Raw genomic sequence first — 24962 nt, 5'->3', positions numbered from 1 at the left:
CAACGTAAAAGATTTAAAAGGTGCAGATTTGATTTTATTGTTTTAAAGCAGTACATTGCCCCACCAGACTTAAACACTGCGTAAAACTGGAGGGTCTCATCGGAGACGCGCACAGGTCCCGGCTTAACTGACAATACCACTCCGGTCGACTAGGGACTGTTTACAGTGCAGCTCCTGGAGACCGTTAAGGACCTGGGATTAAGTAAATTCGTTTTACAAAAACTCTCGACAGATTCGGGTAGTTTTCGGTGAGGAAGTCAGGCATAGAAGGCACTGAGTAAGTATACAATTACAAAACTTAATCCTTAGAGAATTTTAGAATTCACTGGAGATAGCGGCTTTTCCTCCAGAGTTCCCTGCTTTGTAACGAATCCGCGTCTTAAAGTCTAAAGGGCTATTTGACATCGCCTCTCCCACGTGTTCTCTCCCATCCAGCGACTGCGGCGCCCTCCCTGACCCAGACCCTCCGCCCCTAGAATCGACTGGCAGCGCAGCCCCCCAACCTCGCACTGGTGTCGGATGCGAGAACCTGTGCTCAAGTATGGTCTCTTTTCTCTGCGCTTAGAATCTCGGGTTCCCAGGCGGAGGCCACCAGGCTACGCTCGGGAAGGTGGCGGGATCTCTGGAGGAGGCCGCCGCGTGTACGTGGGACTTGGGGGTTGGGGGGGTGAAAAGACTGGCAGGGCGTCCCCAGAACGGGTTTGGGCGCTGCCCGGGGACCGTATCCCCGGGGCGAGGGTCGGAATTTGAAGCTCTGAGCCACCCTCAATCCGGATTTCGGGAGTCGGGGTCTTGTTTTGGAGCACTGAGTTAAATTTAAAGCATCCACGCAGTGACCTTGAGCTGACAGACAGGAGACCCTCCTTTAACTGAAAACTCTTCTCTAGACAGAATACCATGATCCCGCACCCCTTACCTGATTCGCTGATTTTTGAGGACTCACTATTTAGACGTTTCCCTTTGTGCATTACGAAAGTTTTTAAAAATTAAAGCAAAAAAATGTAATCTGCTGTAAAAGCTAAATAAGTTTATTTCTGCATCTCATCTATTTTCATAGAAAAAAAATCTTAGAATTAAAAGGGACCTTAGGGGCTCAGCTTTGGAGAACCTTTTGATTATTCTTGATACATTTCTGTAATTATTTGTCATTATTTCTTATGCCAGTTACAGTTCTCTCTTCGTTATGGGGCATTTAGGTACCTGTTTGTTCACTATTTGTTTTATAATGTAAGTGAATTAAAAGATAACAATTTCAGAGACTTTGAAGATGACTTAACTCCCTTATTTTGTAGCTGAAACTTAAATATGAAAGAAAAAATGACCTTCCCTCTGTCGTCTCTAAGGTGTGACAGTAGGCAAAGAAACGTATTAAAATTATTTGAATAAATAATTTGATTTGGATCTTACAAACCCCTTTCATATCAGACTTGGGGTTAAAACCCAAGTAATCTTGCCCCCATCTAGTCTAGTGCTCATAGGCTCACCTTTCAGGCCTGGAATCTATGCTTTAAACCCCAAAGCAATAATCTTTCAAAAGTATTTTTTGCCTGTTTAGTAGTTAGCTGAGTTGGGGTTGCCAGTTAATCAGACATAACTTATTAAACCTGCTGCAACTCTAAACCAAAGGGATATGTGGCAGAGCCCCATTTTTGTATTGATCGGACAAGTTCAGATCAATTTACACATCTGAACTAGCAAAGACAATGATAGCGCCAAAACAAAAAAATATGGCTCACAAAATTTTCTTATATTTCTTTTGTGTCGTTAACATCTTTATTTACTTCCTCTTTGCCGCTCTCATATCTCCATACATATGTAAATAGATACACTTTTTTTTTGGTGACGGGTTTGCAAGTAAGTTTCAGACATAACCTTTAGCCCTAATTTCTTCAGCATGTATCTCCTTAAGACCAGTCTATTACATAGCTGCAATAAGATGATCACACCTAATAAGGTAACTTTCAGATTTCTCCAGTTATCCCAAAAATGTCTTATTTTTAACTCAGAAATTTTTTTTTTGATTCAAGGTCCAAAGTTCGCACAGTGTTTGGTTGTCATGACTCTTTAGTCACTTAATCTAGAACAGCCTTCTACGCCTTTTATGACTTTAACTTTTTAAAAAGACTAGTATAGTTCTCTTACAAATTGTCCTACATTGTGGATTTTTCTAGTTATTCCCTCAGGATCAGAATCTGATCAGTTTTGGCAAGAATACTACATAGTCAGTACTGTGTCTTTATTGGTCATTGTGGGGACTGCCAGATCTTTCCAATGTAAAGGAACTGTTTTCCTTTGGTTTAAAGTAACCTATGGACATACTTTGTGACCATGGATATATCCTGTTCCCCAACTACCTTTCACCCAGTAGTTTTATCATTCATTCATGATCCTTGCCTGAATCACAAGACTACCAATTTTCAGTACCAGTCAGGCAGAGACTAGGGTCAGTAGTTCTGATAATGGTCCAGTACATCAGAAGAATCACTTATTGTAAACTAAGTTTGAACAGAATTAGAAATTTTGCTCCAGACATGGTACAGATCTGCATATGATCCAAAAAAGAAATAGAGGACGTCTCCCCTGTCACATCCTAGTCCTTTGGTTGTTTTGTTTTGTTTTTAGAAATTTGTGGGAATTGTTTGTCCTTGTGTGTTTACCTGAACATACTACCTGGAAAGATTGGGATGTTAAGTACTTATTAATACATATAACACATATGCTAAGGAATTGTAACCTCAGAATAGATTGAGGAAACTAATTTCACTTATTGAAAACAATTTAGCCCTCAGAAGTTTAGATTTCATCAAATAGACTTAGAGCTTGAAGAGGCCTCAGCAGTCATATTGTAATCCCCTCGTTTTTCAGGTAAGAAATCAGTCATTGGAGACATTCAAGCAAAGGTTGGACAGCTAATTTTCCGAACAAAAGGAAACTCATGCATCAGAAAAGGTTTGAATTGATGGCTGATAAGATTTCTCTTTACTCTTTTTTTTTTTTTAAGATTTTATTTATTTGACAGAGATCACAAGTAGGCAGAGAGGCAGGCAGAGAGAGAGGAGGAAGCAGGCTCCCTGCCGAGCAGAGCCCAATGCAGGGCTCGATCCCAGGACCTTGGGATCATGACCTGAGCTAAAGGCAGAGGCTTAACCCACTGAGCCACCCAGGTGCCCCAATTTCTCTTTACTCCTAAGTTCCCTAGTTTTATTATATATTTTGTTTGACAGAAAAATAACTTAGCATTGTTATCATCGTTCTCAAGACCTAAGCCAGAGATTCTAGAAACTTTCTTATCCTTTCCTTCCCTCTGCAGGTTTCACAGATAAAACCATAAGGTAACCTCTGATAGGATATTTGCTTCCACAGTAACAAACATTTGCTGTAATAACTGAAAACTAGGACTGAATCAAAGAAGCCATATTGTTTCTATCTGTTTTCACCATCAGGTGGTTTGTGTGGCTGTTGGACTTTGTCAGCACAGTTTAGTATTAAATAACTAAAATAGAATGCCTCGAGACTTGGAAGACCCCAAACTAGCAACTAAAAATGAAAATCATTCCCTCAGTCATCTCCAGTATTTTCTAGGGACAAGGACCTATAATTAAGTATACCATAATCTTGATATTGTCAACTGCAGAGAAGAGTTTTGGAGACCTCGGCACGCTTGAGAAAACTGTTAGCTCTTAGCTCAGTTATAGGTCTGGGAAGATAATTGAAAAAATACATATGTATAATTGAATGACTAGAGAAAAGAAAATCACAATGTTAACATAGGGGTATTGAATAGAACTATTTCTCTTTTATTTTCCAATTTTAAAGAAATAGATTACTCATGATAAACTTTAAAGGAAGAGATATATACTGTTAATGACCATATATTAAAAATAATACCAAGAAAATAATTTTTATTTTTTTAGAGATTTTATTTATCCATTTATTTGAGAGAGAGGGAGAGTATGCATGCAAGCAGGGGTAGAGGCAGAGAGAGAGAATCTGAAGCAGACTCCATGCTCGGCATGGAGCCAGATATAGGGCTCGGTATCATGACCCCGAGATCACAACCTGAGCCAAAACCAAAAATCCCAACACTCAACTGACTGAGCCACCCAGGCGCCCCCCACCCCGTAAATAATTTTTTTTTTTTTAAAGATTTTATTTATTTATTTGACAGAGAGATCACAAGTAGGCAGAGAGGCAGGCAGAGAGAAAGAGAGGGAAGCAGGCTCCCTGCCGAGCAGAGAGCCCAATGTGGGGCTCGATCCCAGGACCCTGAGATCATGACCTGAGCTGAAGGCAGAGGCTTTACCCACTGAGCCACCCAGGCACCCCCCCGTAAATAATTTTTAAATAAAATTCATACCAAGAACATTTAGGGCACTCCTCATCTATGTGTTGTCAAAGACTTCCCAATAACAACCATCATTTGTCACCATGAATTGTATACCAAGGGGCGAGTGGGGTAGAGTTGACACAGTTTTACCAGTCTCTGAAACTTAACATTTAAAGATTTCATACCTTCCACCTTTCTGAAGTCCAGTTAAAAAGTGATTATATATGATTTTTAACCTGAAGAAATAAAAGGATAGGAATAGGGAAAAGAATGGGATTTTGACATCACAGTCAGTGAATATGCAAATTTCTAAGGTTCCTATAAGTAAGAAAATCAGATCCGTTTTTGTTTTTGGTGTGAGGTGTAGAAACACTGGTGTCCTGAAGTAGAGTGAATGTGCTATACAATTCAACAATTCTAAAGGTTCATGATCTTAATGGATGAACTTCTGTCATTTCACTTAGAGGCCTATTCTGTAATGCATGTTTTATTGCCCTTGTATTTATTTTATTTTTATTTAAATTAAGCTAATTAACATATAATGTATTATTTATTTCAGGGGTACAGGACTGTGATTCATCAGTCTTACATAATATCCAGTGCTCATTACAACACATACCCTCCCCAATGTCCGTGGCCCAGTTATCCCATCCCTCCACCCCTTTACCCCTAGCAACCCTGTTTGTTTCCTATGATTAATAGTCTCCTATGGTTTGTCTCCATCTCTGGTCTTGTTATTTTTTTCCTCTCTTCCCCTCTGATCCTTTGCCTTGTTTCTTAAATTCCAGTGAGATCATATGATAATTACCTTACTCTAATTGACTTATTTTGCTTAGCATAATACCCTCTAGTTCCACACATGTCATTGCAAATGGCAGTATTTCATTTCTTTTGATGTCTGCATAGTATTCCATTATATATATATAACATCTTTTTCCACTCATCTGTCGATGGACATCTAGGTTGTTTCCATAGTTGAGCTATTGTGGACATTGCTGCTGTAAACATTGGGGTGCAGGTGCCCCTTCAGATCACTACATTTGTATCTAGAGTAATCGCCCTTATATATATTTTTAAGTTCCCACAAAACAGTGTTTCATTTAACACCTATTTTCACAAAAGTTATCTTACCAGTTCTTGGATCTTTTCAGGCTGTTTTCTGAGTGAGAAGCCAAAAGAGCTCTAGTTCTGAGCATTTGCTAAAACTTTGTACACTGCCCACTGAATCTTACTCTTTGGCAGGTATTAGACAGCTGAACAACTTCATTTTTTTTAATATTAAACTTTTTGAGATTGTTATAGATTCCATCCAGTTGTAGGGGAAAATGCAGACACACCTTGTGCCCTTTACTTGGTTTTTCACAATGGTAACATACTACAAAACATCACACAGTATCACAACCCAGATGTTGATGATACAGTCAAGATATAGAATGTGTCCATTATAGAAGTCTTTCATTTTGCCTTTTTACAGCAATACTCCCTTCCCTCCTACCTATATCTATCCCTTCCTTAACCCCTCGCAATCACTAATATTCTCCACTTCTTTAATTTTGTCATTTCATGTATGTTAATATAAATTATATAGTGTATAACCTTTTGGAATCAGCTTTTTTTCACTCAGCATAATTCTCTAGAGATTTGTGCAATGTTTGTGCATCAGTAACTCATTCCTTTTTATTGCTGAGAAGTAACTCCATGGTACTTGTGTACCAGTTTAACCATTCACCTACTGAGGAACATTGGGGTTGTTTCCAGTTTTTGACTGTTACAAAGAAAGTTTCCATATACATTCAACTACAGAATTTTGTGTGACCATGGGTTTTCATTTCTCTGTGATAAATGCCAAGGAATACAGTTACTGGGTCTTATGGTGGTTGTATGTTTAATTAAGACACTGCCCAACTGTTTGCTGGAATAGGAATTACTACTAGGAATATCTGAAGTGATCCAGTTTTTCCACCTACTCACCAGTATCTGGTGTTGTCACTGTAAATTGTAGTAATTTTATGTTTTACTTTTAAGTTCATGATCCATTTTGAGTTAATTTTTATATAAGTCATATATAAATGAGAGATTTAGTTTGAGGTTAAATTTTTTCTTTTGGATGTATAGTTGTTCTAGTACCAGTTGTTGAAAAGGCTATATCCTTTACTTCATTGCTTTTGCCCCTTTACTAAAAATCAGTTGGGCATATTTGTGTGACTCTAATTCTGGGCTCTTTGTTCTGTTCCATTGATCTGTGTGTCTGCTACTCCACCCATAACACATGATACTGATTACTGTAGCTGTGTAATAAGTCTTAAAATCAGGTAGATGTATTTCTCCCATTTTGTTATTTTTTAATTTAGCTATTTTTGTTTCTTTGCTTTCTAGTATAAATTTTAAAATAATCTCGTCTAGGAGCGCCTGGGTGGCTCAGTGGGTTAAGCATCTGCCTTCAGGTCCTGGGATCAAGCCCTGCATCGGGCTCTCTGCTCGGCAGGGAGCCTTCTTCCCCTTTCTCTCTCTACCTGCCTCTCTGCCTACTTGTGATTTCTCTCTGTTAAATAAATAAATAAAATCTTTAAAAAAATAATAATCTCATCCAAAATTATAAATCTTCCTGGGACCTTGATAGGAATCGCATTAAGCCTCTCTATGTTAATTTTAGGGAAATGGACATCGATACTAGGTTGAATTTTCCAGTCCATGAACACAATATGTCTCTCCATTTATTTAGGTGTTTGATTTTTTTTTTTTCATCAGTATTTTGTAGTTCTCAGCATACAAGTCTTGTACAAGCTTTGTTTGGTTTGCCCCTAAATTTTTCTTAAGTGACTGGGTTTTTTTATTTATGTTTTATTTTTTATTAACATATAATGTATTATTAGCGCAAGGGGTACAGGTCTGTTTCTTAAGCGATTGTTAATGGTGTACTTTTCATTGTCCGAGTGTTCACTGCCAAGTATATAGAGATAGAAATTGATTTTCTGCATGTTTATCTTGTATCCTGTGACTTTCCTGAATTTATTAGTTCTAAGTTTCTTTGTAGATCCCTTGGGATTTTCTTTTTCACAATTATGTCATTTTATTTTGTCAATTTTATTTTCTTTCATAACTTATGAAAGTGCTTTATTGCACTGGGTAGAACTTCAGCAGTATAGTAAGAGTGGTAAGAGCAGATACCCTGCCTTCCTCACAGTCTTAGGGGAAAATATTTAGTCTTTCATCATTAATTATAGTATTTTGTAGATGCTGATTATTAAGTTGAAGCTCTCGTTTCTTTATTTTAGAGAGTTCTTATCATGAATGGGTGTTGAATTTGTCAAATGCTCTTTCTGGATCAATTGATGGGATCTCATTTTTCTCCAAATGCTGAACCAGTCTTGCAGCTCTGGAGTAAACTCCACTTATTTAATGTGTATAATTATTTTTATATATTGCTTAATTACATTTGCTATTATTTTGTCAAGGATTTTTATGTTCATTTTATGAGGATATTTTTCATTAATTTTGTGTACTGTGGTTTTGATATTTAGATAATAATAAACTCATGAATAAGTTGTTAGATTTCTATATATGGAGTTGTTTGTTGTGCTATTATCCTTTTGATGTCTGCAGAGTCTATGGTAATATATCCTGTTTCATTCCTTATAATGATAATGTGATTTATTTTTTTATTACTCTTCCTAGAGGTTTGTCTGTTAAAATCTTTTCAAAGAACCAGCTCATTTTATTGACTTGTACTTGTTTTCATTTTCTTTTTTTTTTATGATTTTTTTTTTAAAGATTTTATTTATTTGACAGACGGAGATCACAAGTAGGCAGAGAGGCAGGCAGAGAGAGAGGAGGAAGCAGGCTCCCTGCTGAGCAGAGAGCCCGACATGGGGCTCAATTCCGGGACTCTGGGATCATGACCTGAGCCGAAAGCAGAGGCTTTAACCCACTGAACCACCCAGGCACTCCATTGTTTTCATTTTCATTAACTTCTGCTCTTTATTATTTCCTTCCTTCTACATGATTTAGGTTTATTCTGTTCTTTCTCTAGGTTCTTGAAGTGAAAGTTTAGAGTGTGGATTTGAGACCTTAACTTTTCTCAGTTCTATGCATTTATTTGTCAGTTTTCCTCTTAGCTCAGATTAAACTGTGTCCCACAAATTTTGATGTGTTGTATTTGCAGTCTCATTCAGTTCAATGATTTTTTTCTTTCTTTGAGATTTCCTCTTTGACCCATGGATTATTTAGAAGTAGTGTATTTCCCAAATGTTTGGAGATTTTCCTGTTATCTTTTCGTTACTGATTTCCAGTTTGATTCTGTTGTGATCAGAGAAGACATTCTGTATAATTTCAATTCTTTTACATTTGTCGAGTCTATTTTTATGGCCCAGGATATATGATTTATCCAGGTCTGTGCTCCATGGGCACTTGATAAAAATACATATTCTGTGCTGGTAGGTAAAATGTTTTATAAATGTGGATTGTGGGTTGATATATCCTTGTAAATTTTCTATCTCCCTGTAAATTTCCTGTCTAGTTTTGTTGATTCTTCTGAGATTTTTTTTTTTAATATTTAATTTATTTATTTGACAGAGATCACAACTAGGCAGAGAGGCAGGCAGAGAGAGGAGGAAGCAGGCTCCCTGCTGAGCAGAGAGCCCAATGCAGGGCTCGAACCCAGGACCCTGGGATCATGACCTGAGCCGAAGACAGAGGCTTTAACCCACTGAGCCACCCAGGCGCCCCTAGTTCTGTTGATTCTTGAAAGAGGAAAGTTGAAGTCCCCAACTATATCCTTCTCTTTTTCCTTTAAGTTTTACTTTGTATTTTGCCACTCTCTTGTTTGGTGCATACACATTTAGGATTGCTTTGTTTTCTTGGCAGATTAATCCTTAAAGTCCCTTTCTGTCTTGTAATTTCCTTTGCTCTGATGTCTGTTTTGTTTGATATTAATATACCCACTATTTTCTTTTATTTGCATGACAGATTTTTTTTTCTATCCTTTTATTTTCAACCTGTATCATTATATTTGAAGTAAATTTCTTAGAGACAGCATACAGTTGGCAATGTTTTTTAATCCATTCTACCAGTCTCTTTTATTTATTTTTTTTAATTTTTTATTTTTTTTTTTTAAAGATTTTATTTATTTATTTGACAGAGAGAAATCACAAGTAGGCAGAGACGCAGGCAGAGAGAGAGAGGGGAGGAAGCAGGCTCCCTGCAGAGCAGAGAGCCCGATGCGGGACTCGATCCCAGGACCCTGAGATCATGACCTGAGCCGAAGGCAGCGGCCCAACCACTGAGCCACCCAGGCGCCCCTACCAGTCTCTTTTAAATGATTATTGAGACCACTTATATTTAGTGTAATTGTTTACTAGGGCTTAAATTATTTTAAAGATTTTTATATATTTATGAGAGAGAGCAAGTGCACATGAGCACATGAGCAGGGAGCCCAGTGTGGGGCTTGATCCCAGGACCCCAGGATCACGACCTGAGCTGAAGGCAGGCACTCAACTGACGGAGCCACCCAGGGACCCCAGGGTTTTTTGCTATTTTCTTAATTTTCTGTTCTCCTTTTCTCTTTTTCTTGCCTTTCTGTGGATTACATGAATATATGCTGACATTTCATTTTGATTTATCTATATAGTATTTTTGAGTATGTCTCCTTATATATCCTTTTTAATGATTGCTCTAGGTACTACATGATATTTACATACCTGATTACAGTCTAATGGTGTCAGCACCAGTTTCAGTGATACACCTACCTCCCTTTGCCTTTACCATATTTATTAATACACATTTAAATTGACATTAGACAGTTTTATAATTTTTGCTTCAACTGTCAAACAGTTTAGGACACTTAAGAAGAAAAGTGTATTGTACTTATTCATATTTTTTATTACTCTGTTTTTCCTCCTTCTTGATGTTCTAAGTCTCCTATTATCGTTTCCTTTCTGTTTAGAACTTAATTCTTCTTTAAGGATAGATCAGGTGACAACAAATTCTAGTTTCCTCCCTTTGAAAATGTCTTGATTTCCCCTTCATTCCTGAAGTGTATTTTTTCTAGATACAGGCACTGGGTTGACTAATGTCATCCTAATTGTTTTCCCCTATAGGTAAGATGTCACTTTTTCACTTGCTACCCTTTTTTGTCTTTAGTTTTTTAGATGCTTGGCTGTGCTATATGTTGATAGATTCCTTTGTGTTCATGCTCTTTGGCATTCATTCAGCTTCTCTTGGATCTATATAAATTTATTTTTGCCAAATTTGGGAAGTTTTTAGCCATTTCTTCTAGTACTTTTACATCCCTGCTCTTTGTTCCTCTTCTTCCAGGACTCTGTTGAAACAACTGTTTGATCTTTTATTACATTCATATAGGTTCCTGGTACTCTGTTCATTTCTTTTTTTCATTATAGTTTTCTGTTATTCAGATTGGTTAATTATGTTTTCTATCCTCTGATTTGCTGACTGCTTCCTCTGTCCTTCATTCTGGTGTTGATTACATCTGTTCAGTTTGTTCTGGTTATTTTTCACTTCTTAAGATTTCCATTTGGTTCTTGTAATATCTTGTTTGTTTCAGGGATATTCATAACTGCTCATTGCAGTATTTTTTTTATAATAACCATTTTAAAATCATTGTCAGATCATTCCGAATCCATCATCTCAGTATTGGATATATAGAGAGAGTCTATTTTTCATTCAATTTGAGATTTTCTTATCTTGTGGTATGATGACCAATTTTTTTTTGTAACTTAGACATTTTGCATACTGTATTTTGAGGTTCTAGATCTTGGTAAACCTTCTTCTCTAGCCGGCTCCTTTTGCCACTGCTCCATTAGCAGAAGTGGCGGTGGGCGGGGGGGTGGGGCATGCTGCCTCATTACTACTAGATGTAGGAAAGAAGGGCAGGGGCCCTGACTCTGTCACTTAAGGTATATGGAGGTGGTGTGCTCCTCGGTACTGCTGAGCAAGAGTAGGAGTTATGGCTGTCCAGCAGGCCTCCACTGGTATCACCCTGGCTCAGAGTGACTGGTACTGCTCCCCACATGATCTCCACTGACACTGGAAGAGGGTACAATGAGCTAATTACCATGGGACAGTAATGCAAGCCTTGAATCTCAAAGAGGCCTCCTTTGATACAGCCCAGAGGGGAGAGAGAAGGGTACCTCATTACTGCCATTGAGGTACAAGTCCAGGTTCCTCATGTTGTTTCCACTGATACTTGTTGGGGATGGGGTAGCCGTCATTAAAGCCCAGTAAGGATGAAAGTCCTTGCTTCCTAGTCTCCCTTCTGTGAAGTCTGGGGGACTTAGTGCCTCATTACAGCTTAGTGAGGGTGGAAATGTAGGCTCCTCAGTTGGCTTATAGTGATGTGGTGGATGGGGGATGCAGGCCACAGTGTTTTTTGTTTGCCTGGAGTATACAGTTATTGTTTAAAAGTTTTCTATTTTACAGGCTTCCCCTTTCCTGGCCCTTTGGCTAGAGAGCGCCAGCTTTGGAGAGATGGGGGGTTTTGACTGTGCCCATTGGCATTTGCAGATTGCTGGCTTCTTCAGCTCCAACTCTGTGATACAGGAGACAAAAATGAGAGAAAGTAAAATTCCCCACTGTTTTGTTTCTCAGGTCCCAAAGGCCCTGGCCAATATACTTTATTTTCTCCACCTTTTAGAGTCTTGTGTTTGTTTTATATGTCATGTCCAGGGTTTTTAGTTGTACTTAGTTTGAAGAATAGGGAAAAACACATCCCTTGCTCCATCCTTCCAGAAGCACAATTCTTAAACTGCATTGTATAATATAGACTCTTCTGTGTCTTTGACTGGTTGGTGGTGTTTTGTTTTTTTTTTTAAGATTGTATTTATTTATTTGACAGAGATCACAAGTAAGCAGAGAGGCAGGCAGAGAGAGCAGGGGAAGTGGGCTGCTTGCCAAGCAAAGGGCCTGATGCGGGGCTCAATCCCAGGACCCTGGGATCATGACCTGAGCCAAAGGCAGAGGCTTTAACTCACTGAGCCACCCAGGCGCCCCTGGTTGGTGGTATTTTTTTTTTCTATTTATTTATTTTTATTTTTTTAAATTTATTTTTTATTTATTTTCAGCATAACAGTTATTCATTGTTTTTGTACCACACCGGGTGCTCCATGCAATCTGTGCCCTCTCTAATACCCACCACCTGGTTCCCCCAACCTCCCACCCCCCCACCACTTAAAACCCCTCAGATTGTTTTTCAGAGTCCATAGTCTCTTATGGTTCACCTCCCCTTCCAATTTCCCCCAACTCCCTTCTCCTAACTCCCCATGTCCACCATGCTATTCGTTATGCTCCACAAATAAGTGAAACCATATGATAATTGACTCTCTCTGCTTGACTTACCACTCAGCATAATCTCCTCCAATCCCATCCATGTTGCTACAAAAGTTGGGTAGTCATCCTTTCTGATGGAGGCATAATACTCTATAGTGTATATGGACCACATCTTCCTTATCCATTCGTCCGTTGAAGGGCATCTTGGTTCTTTCCAAAGTTTGGCAACCGTGACCATTGCTACTATAAACATTGGGGTACAGATGGCTCTTCTTTTCACTACATCTGTATCTTTGGCATAAATACCCAGTACTGCAATATTAAGGGGGGTTCTATAAAAGAGGAAAAATCCTAAGAATAACATTGAACAGAAATAATAGAGACAATCTACAGAAAGAAAGACTTCAAAGATAACACGATGTCAATAAAAATGTATCTATCAATAATCACTCTCAATGTGAATGGCCTAAATACGCCCATAAAATGGCACAGGGTTGCCGATTAGATAAAACAACAGGACCCATCCATATGTTGTCTACAAGAGACCCATTTTGAACCTAAAGATACACCCAGACTGAAAGTGAAGGGATGGAGGAGCATCTTTCATGCCAATGGGCCTCAAAAGAAGGCTGGGGTAGCGATTCTCGTATCAGATAAATCAGATTTTAAACTAAAGACTGTACTCAGAGATATAGAATGACACTACATAATCCTTAAAGGGACTATCAACCAAGATGATCTAACAATTGTAAATATCTATGCCCCCAATATGGGAGCAGCCAATTACATAAGAAAACTGTTAATCAAGATAAAGAGTCATATTGATATGAATACATTAATAGTAGGAGATCTTAACACCCCTCTCTCAGAAATAGATCATCAAAGCAGAAAATCAAGAAAGAAACAAGAGCATTGAATGACACATTGGACCAGATGGACCTCATAGATATATACAGAACATTCCACCCTAAAACAACAGAATACTCAGTCTTCTCAAGTGCACATGGAACCTTCTCAAGAATAGACCACATACTGGGTCACAAATCAGGACTCAACCAATACCAAAAGACTGGGACTATTCCCTGCATATTCTCAGATCACAATGCTTTGAAACTGGAGCTCAATCACAAGGAAAAGTTCAGAAGGAACTCAAACACCTGGAAGCTAAAGACCACCTTGCTTAAGAATGTTTGGATCAACCACAAGATCAAAGAAAAACTGAAACAATTCATGGAAACCAATGAGAATGAAGACACTTCGGTCCAAAACCTATGGGATACAGGAAAGGCAGTCCTAAGGGGGAAACACATAGCCATCCAAGCCTCCCTCAAAAAAACTGAAAAATCCAGAACACAGCAGCTGTCTCTACACCTTAAAAAACTGGAGAATCAACAACAAATCAAACCAACTCCACACATAAGAAGGGAAATAATCAAGATTAGAGCTGAGATCGATGAGGTAGAAACCAGAGATACAGTAGAACATATCAATGAAACTAGAAGCTGGTTTTTTAAAAGAATCAATAAGATCGATAAACCAATGGCCACACTAATTCAAGAGAGAAGGCCCAAATTAATAAAATTATGAATGAAAAGGGAGAGATCACAATGAACACCAAGGAAGTAGAAACAATCATCAGAAGTTATTATCAACAGTTATATGCCAATAAGCTTAGCAACCTAAATGAAATGGATGCATTCCTGGAAAACTATAAACTCCCAAAATTGAACCAGGAAGAAATCAACAACCTGAATGGTTGGTGGTATTTTATAACAGCACAGCAATACTTGAAAAATTATGACCTGTTGGTATTTTTCAGGTATTTTATATGGTAAAAACATAGGCAGTTGACCCTTAAACAATAGTACAGGTTTGAGCTACACAGGTCCACTTATATTCAGATGTTTTGATAGTACTTTACTATTAATGTCTTTTCCCTTTTTTTGTTTTGTTTTGTTTTGTTTTGTTTTGTTTTGTTTGAGAGAGAGAGAGTACATGTGTTGGAGTGAGCCAGGGAGGGGTAGAGGGAGAAAGAATCTTGAGCAGACTCCCTGCTGAGCATGGAGCTCCATGTAGGGCCTGATCCCATAATGCCATGAGATCATGAGATCATGATCTGAGCCAGAATCACAAGTCTGAGCTTAATGGACTGAGCCATGCAGGTGTTCCATGTGGGTGCTGTTTTTTAACAATTAATAGAAACTTTGTATTTATGTAGAGATAGTAAAAGAATCATTATTATCAGAGGTCAAAGTTATATTAGCAACCAGTGGAATAGTTAAGATTAAGTACTTGCAGGAAGACACCAGAGATCTCTTGGTTTCCTTTAAAACTCTACTAGGAACGAGGCTTTAACAAGTAACCTTGCAAGGTAACAAAGCAAGCTGTTTAAAACTGGAGATTTGGATAGCAGGGGCTTTTGGGTCCCATAGCCAGCATTAAAAAATCTAATTCTGTGAATGGTAGGGTTCTTCATTGCCATTAAGGACCTGGGGGATTGTGGAGGGAGGGGGATATAATTACATACTACACTAGAAACTTATAAAATGAGAACAATAATTTCAGGTAAACTTTGTTTCAGTTCTTTTTCATAAACTGTTCTTGTTTTAATTACCTAACTCTTTAGCTAGCCTAAAAATATTTGTTCACAGACTGACAAACTTTTTCTTAATCTTTAAATCAGGTGACTAATAAACATACCTTTAGAATATGGCTGCACAAATACCAGAATCTGATCAGATAAAACAGGTAAGGTATTATAACTAAGAAAAAAGAATTTTGCAAAAAAATTAAGGCATAACTGGGTGCAACCATGTTAGTTAGTGATCTTAGAAAATAACTTCATGTTTCATTTCTAGAAATGGATTTTAAATGATATGAAACATTTTTCAAATAATTTGACAGATATCCAGGAACAAATAAATATTTAACTAGAAAACTGGACTATCTTTTGGTAGATCATACCATACATGTCTATTTATGCCCATTTAAGTTAGTGAAAGTAACTGTTGATTTCAAGTATTATAGGGTATTTTCCTCAGATATAAAACATCAGTAATTAAAGTTTCAAAACATGTTTGTTTTAAAAAACCGAATATTGAATAATATTCTGATTTATTTGTAGTTTAAGGAGTTTCTTGGAACCTACAATAAACTTACAGAAACCTGCTTTTTGGATTGCGTTAAAGACTTCACAACTAGAGAAGTGAAACCCGAAGAGGTATGAAAAATGTCCCCAGGCCACTAAAAATTCTCTAAGCTTGTCATAGAAAATAGAAATGGGATGCCTCTAACCATTTCCCTTGTTCCTAGTTACTACAGGAATTTGGGTTGCTTCATATGTTCTATTGCTCAGAGGAACTGAAGCAGTTTGGGACCCATGGCATTGAATTTAATGATCCCAAATTTAATATGATAGTCTGCCAGATATATATACACACACTGTAGCATGGCAGATTTTTTTTTTAATTTTTTAAAAGCTTTTATTTATTTTTCTTAGAAGAAGCAGAGGGAGAAGGAGAAGCAAACTCCCTACCGAACAGGAAGCCCAGTGTAGGGCTCAATCCCAGGACCCCGGGATCCTGACCTGAGCAGACACTTAACGGACTGAGCCACCCAGGCGCCTCCCCACCTTTTTTTTAATTTTTTTTTTTTAAATAAGATGCCTAGGGCTTGCTGAGTTACTGTTCTGTAGCAGAGATTCTTACTAATTAGCTTTCAGTCAAGATGGCCTGGCTAGAAAATATTGATAGGGCTCTTCTGTCTGACCCTGACAACTCTGGCTAATTTTGGAAAAAGCGGAGCTTGAATATGGTGGCTCATATGCATAGGTGGACTCCGCAAACTCAATCCTATGAGAAATCTTAATTTTTAATATCCTCATCAAAACATTTATATTGGCTAAAAGTGACATAAACTTCCTCCGGTGTCAGATGTTGATCACCATTCATGCCAAGAACATATAACAGCAGTCAACAAGTCCTTGTTAAATAAGTTACAAAGCTTAAAATATTCTTGTTTAAGTGTAATTCTCGTTAGAAAGAAATGTGGAAATTTAAGAATGTGCAGAATGGAGTTTTTCATTTAAAAGGAACAGACTTACTCCTGGGCCTACGTTTTAACAATCAGATGAGGGATGGAAAAAGCAGGGACATACCATTGTTTTTAGTGCTTACAAACTGATAGACATTTAGTATATATTAATTCTTGTAAATGGATAAAACTAACAATTGAAAGTTATGATCACTTGCTACTCATTTATACCATTTAGTTCTTACATATTCAAAGAAAAGTACCCCATGGTTGTTCATTTAGAATACGTGCACTTTTTAAAAATTAACATTTCTGTGTTGCCTCTTGGATCTTCTCTATTTCTAGACCACCTGTTCAGAACACTGCTTACAGAAATATTTAAAAATGACACAGAGAATATCCATGAGATTTCAGGAGTATCATATTCAGCAGAATGAAGCCCTGGCAGCCAAAGCAGGACTTCTTGGCCAACCACGATAGAGAAGTCCTGATGGATGGACTTTTGATGAAAGACTGGCAGCAGCGGTTGCGATGGAAGTGAGGATTCATCTTGATAGAATCCCAGGAAAGCAGCAGCCACCCTATTAAACTGTCAGTCATGACTTTGGCAAATGGAAACAACTGGAGAAACAAAATTGCTGTTTACCGAGAATAATCAAAATAGAAGGTCTTATTGTTCAATGAAAATAATAAGATGCAACATTTGTTGAGGCCTTAAGATTCAGCAGCTTGGTAATTTCATTAGAAAAATAAACCATTGTGGGACGCCTGGGTGGCTCAGTTGGTTAAGCAGCTGCCTTCAGCTCAGGTCATGATCCCGGCCTCCTGGGATCGAGTCCCATATCGGGCTCCTTGCTCGGCAGGGAGTCTGCTTCTCCCTCTGCCTCTGCCTGCCATTCTGTCTGCCTGTGCTTGCTCTCTCCCCGCTCTCTCTCTGATAAATAAATAAAATCTTTAAAAAAAAAAAAAAAAAAAAAAAAAAAAAAAAAAGAAAAATAAACCATTGTTTCTTCAATTGTGACTTTTAATTTTAAAGCAAAATATGTGTTCAATCATGTATGAGATAGAAATAATTTTTTATTACTAAAAGTAAAATAAATGGAAATATCACTGAACAGTTGTTTATACTATATATATAGTACCATAGTATTCTGACTGGACTGTGGGTACGTTGAAATGTTTTTCAATCACGATCATCCTCCAAGTATTCCTGTTCATTCATGTCTGCCTCAAATTGCTGGTAAATACATAAAATCGTTACTTGCTAATCATTTCAACACACGATCATTTCTTGCCTCCCTTATTGTGTCAGGGTGGGCATTATACATTCATATCCTAGCCATATTTTGCATATGTGTACGGGAAACATCCCATCTGAGACTACCTTGGGAATGTGTAAGAGTTGACTAATATGCTGTAGTGGAGACTGTTTCGTGTTTTGTTCAAAAGCTGAGTCCAACATGAATGATTCTGAGTCCAGCATTATACAGTGTATTCTCAGGCATGACATGTGATCAGTGCAATAAAAAGTGAATCGAAGTTAAAGTAGTGTCTTAGGGCAAAATGAATCCTAAAACAAATCCAAGCATCTGCAGGAAATTCTAGTTGATGAATAAATATACCAAGAAATTGGGTAAAGGTTAAGTAGACTAATACCCACTAGTAAATTGGCTTATGAGGGGATTTCATTTGGTACCAATCTAAAGTTGCACTTAAGAGAACACCAATTTAAATTAGCCTATATGTTTCCATTACCAAAGTGATTTTTATGTTTTGTCATATTTGAAGCCAAAAGTATTATTCTGCTTTGATAAATTAATGGTTTTCTGAATTACATCTTACTTTTAAGCTATTGCATCATTTAACTAACATACCATTTAACTTACAGGCCTCTGTTGCAATTGCAGCCAGTAATCATTAGGTCTTTAAAGGTACAAAGACAAAATACTAACAGTGCTACCTTTAAAGTTGAAATGTTGAAACATGTATAAGACTCAAAATACACAATCCACTGTAGTTAAAGGAACATGAAAAAATAAGCTTGTTTTATCATAAGGCAAGAAAAGCAACCAAAAATTCAGAAATTTTACTCATTTAATGCTCCCATCCATACACAAACTTTGCTATTTTTATGTAATCAAGCCTAATATGGTTTTTTATGTGTCCCTTTAGGAAAGACAATTAAGTATGGGCTCACCTGGCAAATAAGGGGAATTTTGTGCAACAGCATCTCAAATACTTGAGGAGGAAGTGTGTGTTTGAAAACCTTCAGAAGTTCCTGTGGTTGTCCACACACTAAAAGGGCAGTGCTGAGATGTTCAACCCCCAGCTGACACTCTCCTGAAACAGATGGATAAGGTTTAAAGCAAAGTGTTAACGTTCTTTCAAATAAACATTCCACAGATTACCAAGAAAGCACCAAATGTTAAAATGGGGGAGGGGGGAAGTGTCAAACTACAGATTACTTATCATAAAAAGAGTAAAGATTATAAATGGGGAAAATGTTGGGCTGCCTATTAGATTCACTGTGATCAAGCTGCAAGATGAATAATGTTGTGACCGAAATTACTATTAAAAAGTGCACTCTTGATTTAGAAATGTTTGTGTTCTACAATGTGTGTTTGCAAGACCAGGGGTATTGAGTGTTTTTTAATGGTTGTCTTCTGTTACTGATAGGAGATAGGTTACCTTTTTTTTTTTTTTTAAGATTTTATTTCTATTTATTTATTTATTTATTTGACAAGTAGGCAGAGCAGGGGTGAGGGGGAAGCAGGTTCCCTGATGAGCAGACAGCCGGATGCAGGGCTCAATCCCAAGACCCTGGGATCACGACCTGAGCCGAAGGCAGAGGATTTAACCCACTGAGCCAACCAGGCGCCCCAGAGATAGGATACCTTTAACTCTACCTGTGTGACTGATGAAATATGAAGGAAACACCTGATGTTCTTGCTAAATGAGACTTTTTAAAAAACAGATTGTATTATCAAAAAGTTTGAAACAGGGTTTGGTGTAACACAAATTACATAGCTAGGGGAAGACAGACTTATGAACTTTGATTTCTAAGTAGTTTTAAGATGAATTTTAGAATGATTGGCTATAAAAGTGAAAATTTATATAGTATGGAAATTAATCATAGAATTTCTGTCTAAATAATAACATGGAATCACTTAGTCTTACTGCTTCATTCCAGGAAACTGACGCAAAGATCAGTGACATGATTTAAATTTTCAGAAGTAATTAATGCCAATTAATAATTGAACCTAATTTCTGAACCTTGAGACCACAGTATGCTGCCACTCTTCAGGTGTTACATAATTTCCCATTTATTGGTTGAAATACATGGTCATCTGAAGGGAAAAGTGCATGATGGATGGAAAATACTGCTTCCCAAAATTTGTATTAAGTTTAAACTGAAAAACCATCAGAAGGACATTTCTTAGATGAAATACTATGCTAGTGTTTTACTAATAGGTTTATTTTATTAAAAATTTCTTTATTTTAGAGAGATACTGCAAGCCGGGGGTAGAGGGCAGAGGGAAAGAGAGAATCTCAAGCAGACTCCCTGCTGAGCACAGAGCCTGAGGCAGGGTTCCAGTTCACTATCCTGAGATCATGACCTGAGCTGAAAGCAGGAGTCAGACACAACTGACTGAGTCACCCAGGTGGCCCTCAGGTGGCCCTAAAAGGTTTATTTTAAATTAGTAAAATTACAGCTTTATGGAGATGACACATTAGATCAAAATACTATTAAAGAAAGATAAAGATGGTGCCTCCTGTCACGGTGCCTGGGTGGCTCAGTTGGTTAAGCATCTGCCTTTTGCCCAGGTCATGATCTCAGCACCTTGGCACTGAGCCCCGCATCAGGTCCTTGCTCAGTGGGGGGTCTGCTTCATCTTCTGACCCTCCCCACTGCTCATGCCCTACCATTCTCTCTCAAATAAATAAAAAAATATAGTGCCTCCTCTCAAGTTGATAGAGCTAATGTAAAAAAAAAAAAAAACAATAATCAATTTGATCAAGTAAGTCCACCAACCAATAAATTCAATCAAATCAGCTAATTAGAAATTTCAACCAAAATTATTGGCTTTAAGGTCCTATGGAGACATAATCACAATTGAGATGGCTATAGGACTATACTACTTGACAGCAAAGTAATGAAAATTAGGGGTATGGCAGAGAGGAGTGGAGAAAATTGAAAGGATTACAGAAAACTAGGTGAAAATTTATTGCATTAGAACACTTGTTCTCAAACAGTGTATTGTAATAACCAAGAGAGTTTTAAAAACTACTGACTCCTGGGTTCCACCCCAGAGATTCTGATTTAATTGTTTTGGGGTTTGGTGGGGATTTAAATAAGCAAGCAAGATGAGAACTCCATTAGAAATAAAATACGGATATAAATAACCCTTAAAGAGCTAATAATGTCAATTTAGGGTTTTACAGAAATAATGTTATCACCCTTAAGGGGTAAAAAAATTTTAATTTTCTTTAGAGATTTTTATTTATTTGAGAACACAAGCAGGGCGGAAGGGTAGAGGGAGAGGAGAAGACCCCCCCTCCCGAAGCATGGAGCCAGATTCAGGGCTCAATCCCAGGACCCTGGGATCATGACCTGAGCTGAAGACAGAGGCTTAACCAAATGAGCCACCCAGGTACTCCAGAGGTAATTTTAAAAACCATGTCTGCTTTAATCATCTCAATATTTATAGCATTTTCACCTCTAAGTCTAACTGAACTATTACATGAAAGCTTTTAAACATAAAGAATATATAATGTAATAATTATTTATAATTCCTACTTTTTCTCTCCATATTGATACTATCCCAATTCAAAAAATGTTAAAGCCAAAAGGGTTTATCTATTTTAATTGCCCGTAAGTCCAAGCAGTATCCACATTTAGGAATTAATCCAGAGAAATTAATTCTGTGAGGCCTCCAGTTTTTTTTTTTTTCTTCCAAGATTTTATTGACTGATAGAATGTGCAAGCACAAGCAAGAGGAGAGAGAGAATGTGAAGCAGACTCCATGTTCAGTGAAGAGCTCTACTCCCTGGTGGAGCTCAGGACGCTGACATCATGACCTGAGGGGAAACCAAGAGTCAGACCTCAACCAGTGAGCTACCTAGGCACCCCATGAGGCATCTAGTTTATATAATTGGGGGGGCACTTTTAAGATTTTATTTTTCTTAAGTAATCTCTGTCCCCAGTGTGGGCTCACACTTATAACCCCATGATCAAGAGTCACATGCTCTACTGACTGAACCAGTCAGACTCCTGGGGGGCCCTTTTCAAGGAAAAAGAATATAAAATTATGAATACAAAATTGCTAGGACTCTTCCCAGAACCTTCAAAGAAGCTTGTGCAAATGAAATTCCTTCAAGTTTTGGGGTTTTTTTTAAAAGATTTTATTTATTATTTATTTGACAGACAGAGATCACAAGCAGGCAGAGAGGCAGGCAGAGAGAGAGAGGGGGAAGCAGGCTCCCCGCTGAGCAGAGAGCCTGATGCAGGGCTTGATCCCAGGACCTTGGGATCATGACCTGAGCCCAAGACAGAGGCTTAACCCACTGAGCCACCCAGGCACCCCAAAGGTCCTTCAAGTTTATACTTTACTACCTTGTATAAAATCATTCCTGTTTATATCATTATTAAGTCATTTCTAACTAATCTTGTCATTTTTAAGATATTTTAGCCCATTTATAAAACTACCCAGAAGAAAAGATGAGTATTAAATAAAATACTAAAACTTCAAATTATAACGATTAATGTGCAATGACTACTCGTTTCTCAAAACCTTTATCATGGCATTAAGCCACTGATTCAAAGTAAAAATCTTGGGTATTGCTATGAATTGTCCAGGATCTTGACTTTGTTTTTCATAAATTCTGGAGGATGCTGCCTCTTAAATGCAGGGTGAAAAAATCTTTTTTTAAAAAAGATAAAAGAGCAAGAACAGCTACAGGCACTGATATGAGAGGAAATCTGCAACACTTGAAAAAAGATACATAAATGGGTATCATGCTTACTTAACTAGCAACATGATTCATCCCTTACAAAAGAAGTCCGAAAACAAATTATTTTCCTTTCCAGGTTTAGCACCAGAACAAAGACATGATTATTACATACAGCATTTATAAGATATTTGTATTATGTATTATTTATATTTATAAGTTTATTATTTATATTATTTATTATTATGTTATTTACACCATCATTTTACCTAATGATATTGTGAAGCCTTCTCAAAACTATGTGGAATTAGGTGGGGATAAATTATAATTCAAAATACAGTTTATGGCCATTAAGTCCAAGGTAGCTCCAAGGTAGCTCCTTCATTACTACATCAGACACAGTACAAGAATGGTTATTTATAATGATTTCATCATCAAAAATAAGTAATTATTGTGTTAAGAATACTCTAAGAATGCAGGAAAATTTTTATAAAACAGTTCAATTTTTTTAAAGTTTTAATTCATAAAACATTTAGTCACTTGGAAAAGTCATTTACTTAGGAATTTTACCTGAAAATAAATGAAGTGTTACTGCATTAGGCTTTGCTTCTTCATGTGCCCATTCCCAAGAAACCTGGATGCTATGTATATAATATGGTGAGATGAAAAGTATGATCAAGTGAAAAATTCTCTTTAAAGCAAGTTGGTTAACACATCTAGGTTTGTTTGTTTGTTTTTTCCTTTGAGAGAGAGAGAGTCGGGGGTGAGTAGGGGCAGAGGGAGAGAGAGAATTTTAAGCAGGCTCCACACTCAGCTCGGAGCCAGACATGGGGCTCAATGTCACAACACTGAGATCATACCTGAGCCGAAATCAAGAGTCAGGAGGCTTAACTGACTGAGCCTCCCAGGTACTCCCAAGTTTTTTGACATACTAATACCAATCAAATATTTTTTCAACATATATTATCATAAGTAACTGCTTACAAAAAAGTATTTACATTCTCACCTCTGGATAACCAAAGTTGTCCCATTCGTATCTCTTGCAGAAAAAGTTCTTGCAATTTTTCATTCTTTGCCGGATCCCACAACTAAATGAGTAACAAAATATTTAACAATGAATAATGCATGTAAGGTATAAGATTGCTGATCAAAATTATTTAATTTTTATTTAAAAAGCACATCTTGAACCTAATCTCCAAATCCAAGGTATGATAAACACAGTTGTTCTTTCTAATATTTAAAAGAACTTCTTAACATGGAATTATAATTTCAGGCAATTAAAAAAAAATCCACGGCATATTGAAATTAAGTTGAGATGCTCGTAATAGCTCTCATCTGTATTTTACCCAAGTTCCTAAGTACACACGGCAGAAATCCCTGTGTAATTAACTACAACACACCTAGTTTTGTAGTTTGCAAAATTGTTTTCTTGCCTAGGGTATTAACAGTGTTTGCTGATTTGGCAGAGAGCATGGTGAGGGGTTGGCAGGGCAGTTGGTGGTGTTCAGAAGCATGCTGTAGTTTGCTTCAACCTAGTTCAGCAAGGTGACCAGAGTCACGGGATGGTGTCATCATTGGTACCATGCCCAGGGCTGGTCTTTAAAGGTAGGTAGGGTGGACAATCCTTGACCCAAAATTTCAACTCCCTGGCCCATCACTTCAGGTTCGGTCTGTTACAGTTGGAGGGTTTTTGTGTTTTGTATTTGCTGTCCCCAAGAATTCTCTTTTTAAAATGGGATGAGCCTTTTCCTAACTCCAACTGGTTCTTCCTTTCCTTCCTTTTGCAAGCGCACGATAAAAACCACACGCAGGCCGAAGGTAGCGGGGCGCGGGTGCGCAGAGAGGCGGTGGGAAATGCCTGCTCGGAGACCCCGAGACCCAGCGGGGGGTCACTCACTACAACGCCCCGTCTCGGCTAAGCACCTCACCTGGGCGCCCGGTCCCTCAGCCTTCCGCTGCTGGGCTCTTCTTTCTGCAAACACAACGTGGCACCCGCGGCTCGGGACCCATCCCGACGCCCGCGCGCGCCCCGCAGAGCCCACCGCCCGAGGGCCCGCCCTCCGTCCACCCGGCCCGCCGCTGCCGCCGCGGTCTCACTCACTGTCCCGCAGGCGGCGCCTGATCGCGGGGTCGCCACGCCGCTTCCGGTCGAAGTAAACACAGTAGCCCAGGAAGGCGACGGCGCCGCAGGCCGCCAAAGCCGCCAGGAGGCCGAGGACGGTGCGGACGCTGGGCATCCGGCCGCGGACGTCTAGGGGCCGAGCGTTGGGCGCGGGCCGGCGAGCGCGGGGCGCCGGCCGGCCGGCAGGGGGCGTCGGCGCGGCGCCCATGCGGGCCTCGGGGCTTCCCTTGCGCCCGGCCGCAGGCGTGCGGA

The 24962-nt window shown here is 38.4% G+C and overlaps 2 protein-coding genes across 9 annotated transcripts; one reads left to right on the top strand and one right to left on the bottom strand.

The window, feature by feature from the left end:
* The first annotated feature begins 409 nt into the window (after positions 1-409).
* TIMM9 (translocase of inner mitochondrial membrane 9) lies at positions 410-17480 on the top strand. 4 transcript variants are annotated; one of them, XM_004739322.3, is made up of 5 exons: positions 410-539; positions 2866-2949; positions 15291-15355; positions 15732-15827; positions 16985-17479. In XM_004739322.3, exons 3-5 carry the CDS (start codon positions 15317-15319, stop codon positions 17117-17119), a joined length of 270 nt encoding a protein of 89 aa, XP_004739379.2. In that variant the 5' UTR covers positions 410-539; positions 2866-2949; positions 15291-15316; the 3' UTR covers positions 17120-17479. The 4 variants fall into 4 exon arrangements, with proteins under 4 accessions (XP_004739379.2, XP_044925887.1, XP_044925895.1 ...); XM_045069952.1 differs by having other exon boundaries at positions 410-641; XM_045069960.1 differs by lacking the exon at positions 2866-2949 and having other exon boundaries at positions 16985-17480.
* TOMM20L (translocase of outer mitochondrial membrane 20 like) lies at positions 9982-24918 on the bottom strand. Of its 5 annotated transcripts, none has more exons than XM_045069933.1 (5): positions 24690-24918; positions 24517-24560; positions 23595-23676; positions 18837-18979; positions 9982-11870 (listed from the first exon to the last, which is right to left on the bottom strand). In XM_045069933.1, exons 1-5 carry the CDS (start codon positions 24916-24918, stop codon positions 11859-11861), a joined length of 510 nt encoding a protein of 169 aa, XP_044925868.1. In that variant the 3' UTR covers positions 9982-11858. The 5 variants fall into 5 exon arrangements, with proteins under 5 accessions (XP_044925868.1, XP_044925870.1, XP_044925859.1 ...); XM_045069935.1 differs by lacking the exon at positions 9982-11870 and adding an exon at positions 12893-12939; XM_045069924.1 differs by lacking the exon at positions 9982-11870 and adding an exon at positions 17655-17876 and having other exon boundaries at positions 24690-24907.
* Positions 24919-24962: the final 44 nt, after the last annotated feature.

This window comes from Mustela putorius, unplaced genomic scaffold (genome assembly GCF_011764305.1).
Source record: "Mustela putorius furo isolate JIRA1106 unplaced genomic scaffold, ASM1176430v1.1 tig00000129_pilon_pilon_pilon, whole genome shotgun sequence".
Lineage (NCBI taxonomy): Eukaryota > Metazoa > Chordata > Mammalia > Carnivora > Mustelidae > Mustela > Mustela putorius.
This window is presented reverse-complemented; position numbering and strand designations above follow the sequence as displayed.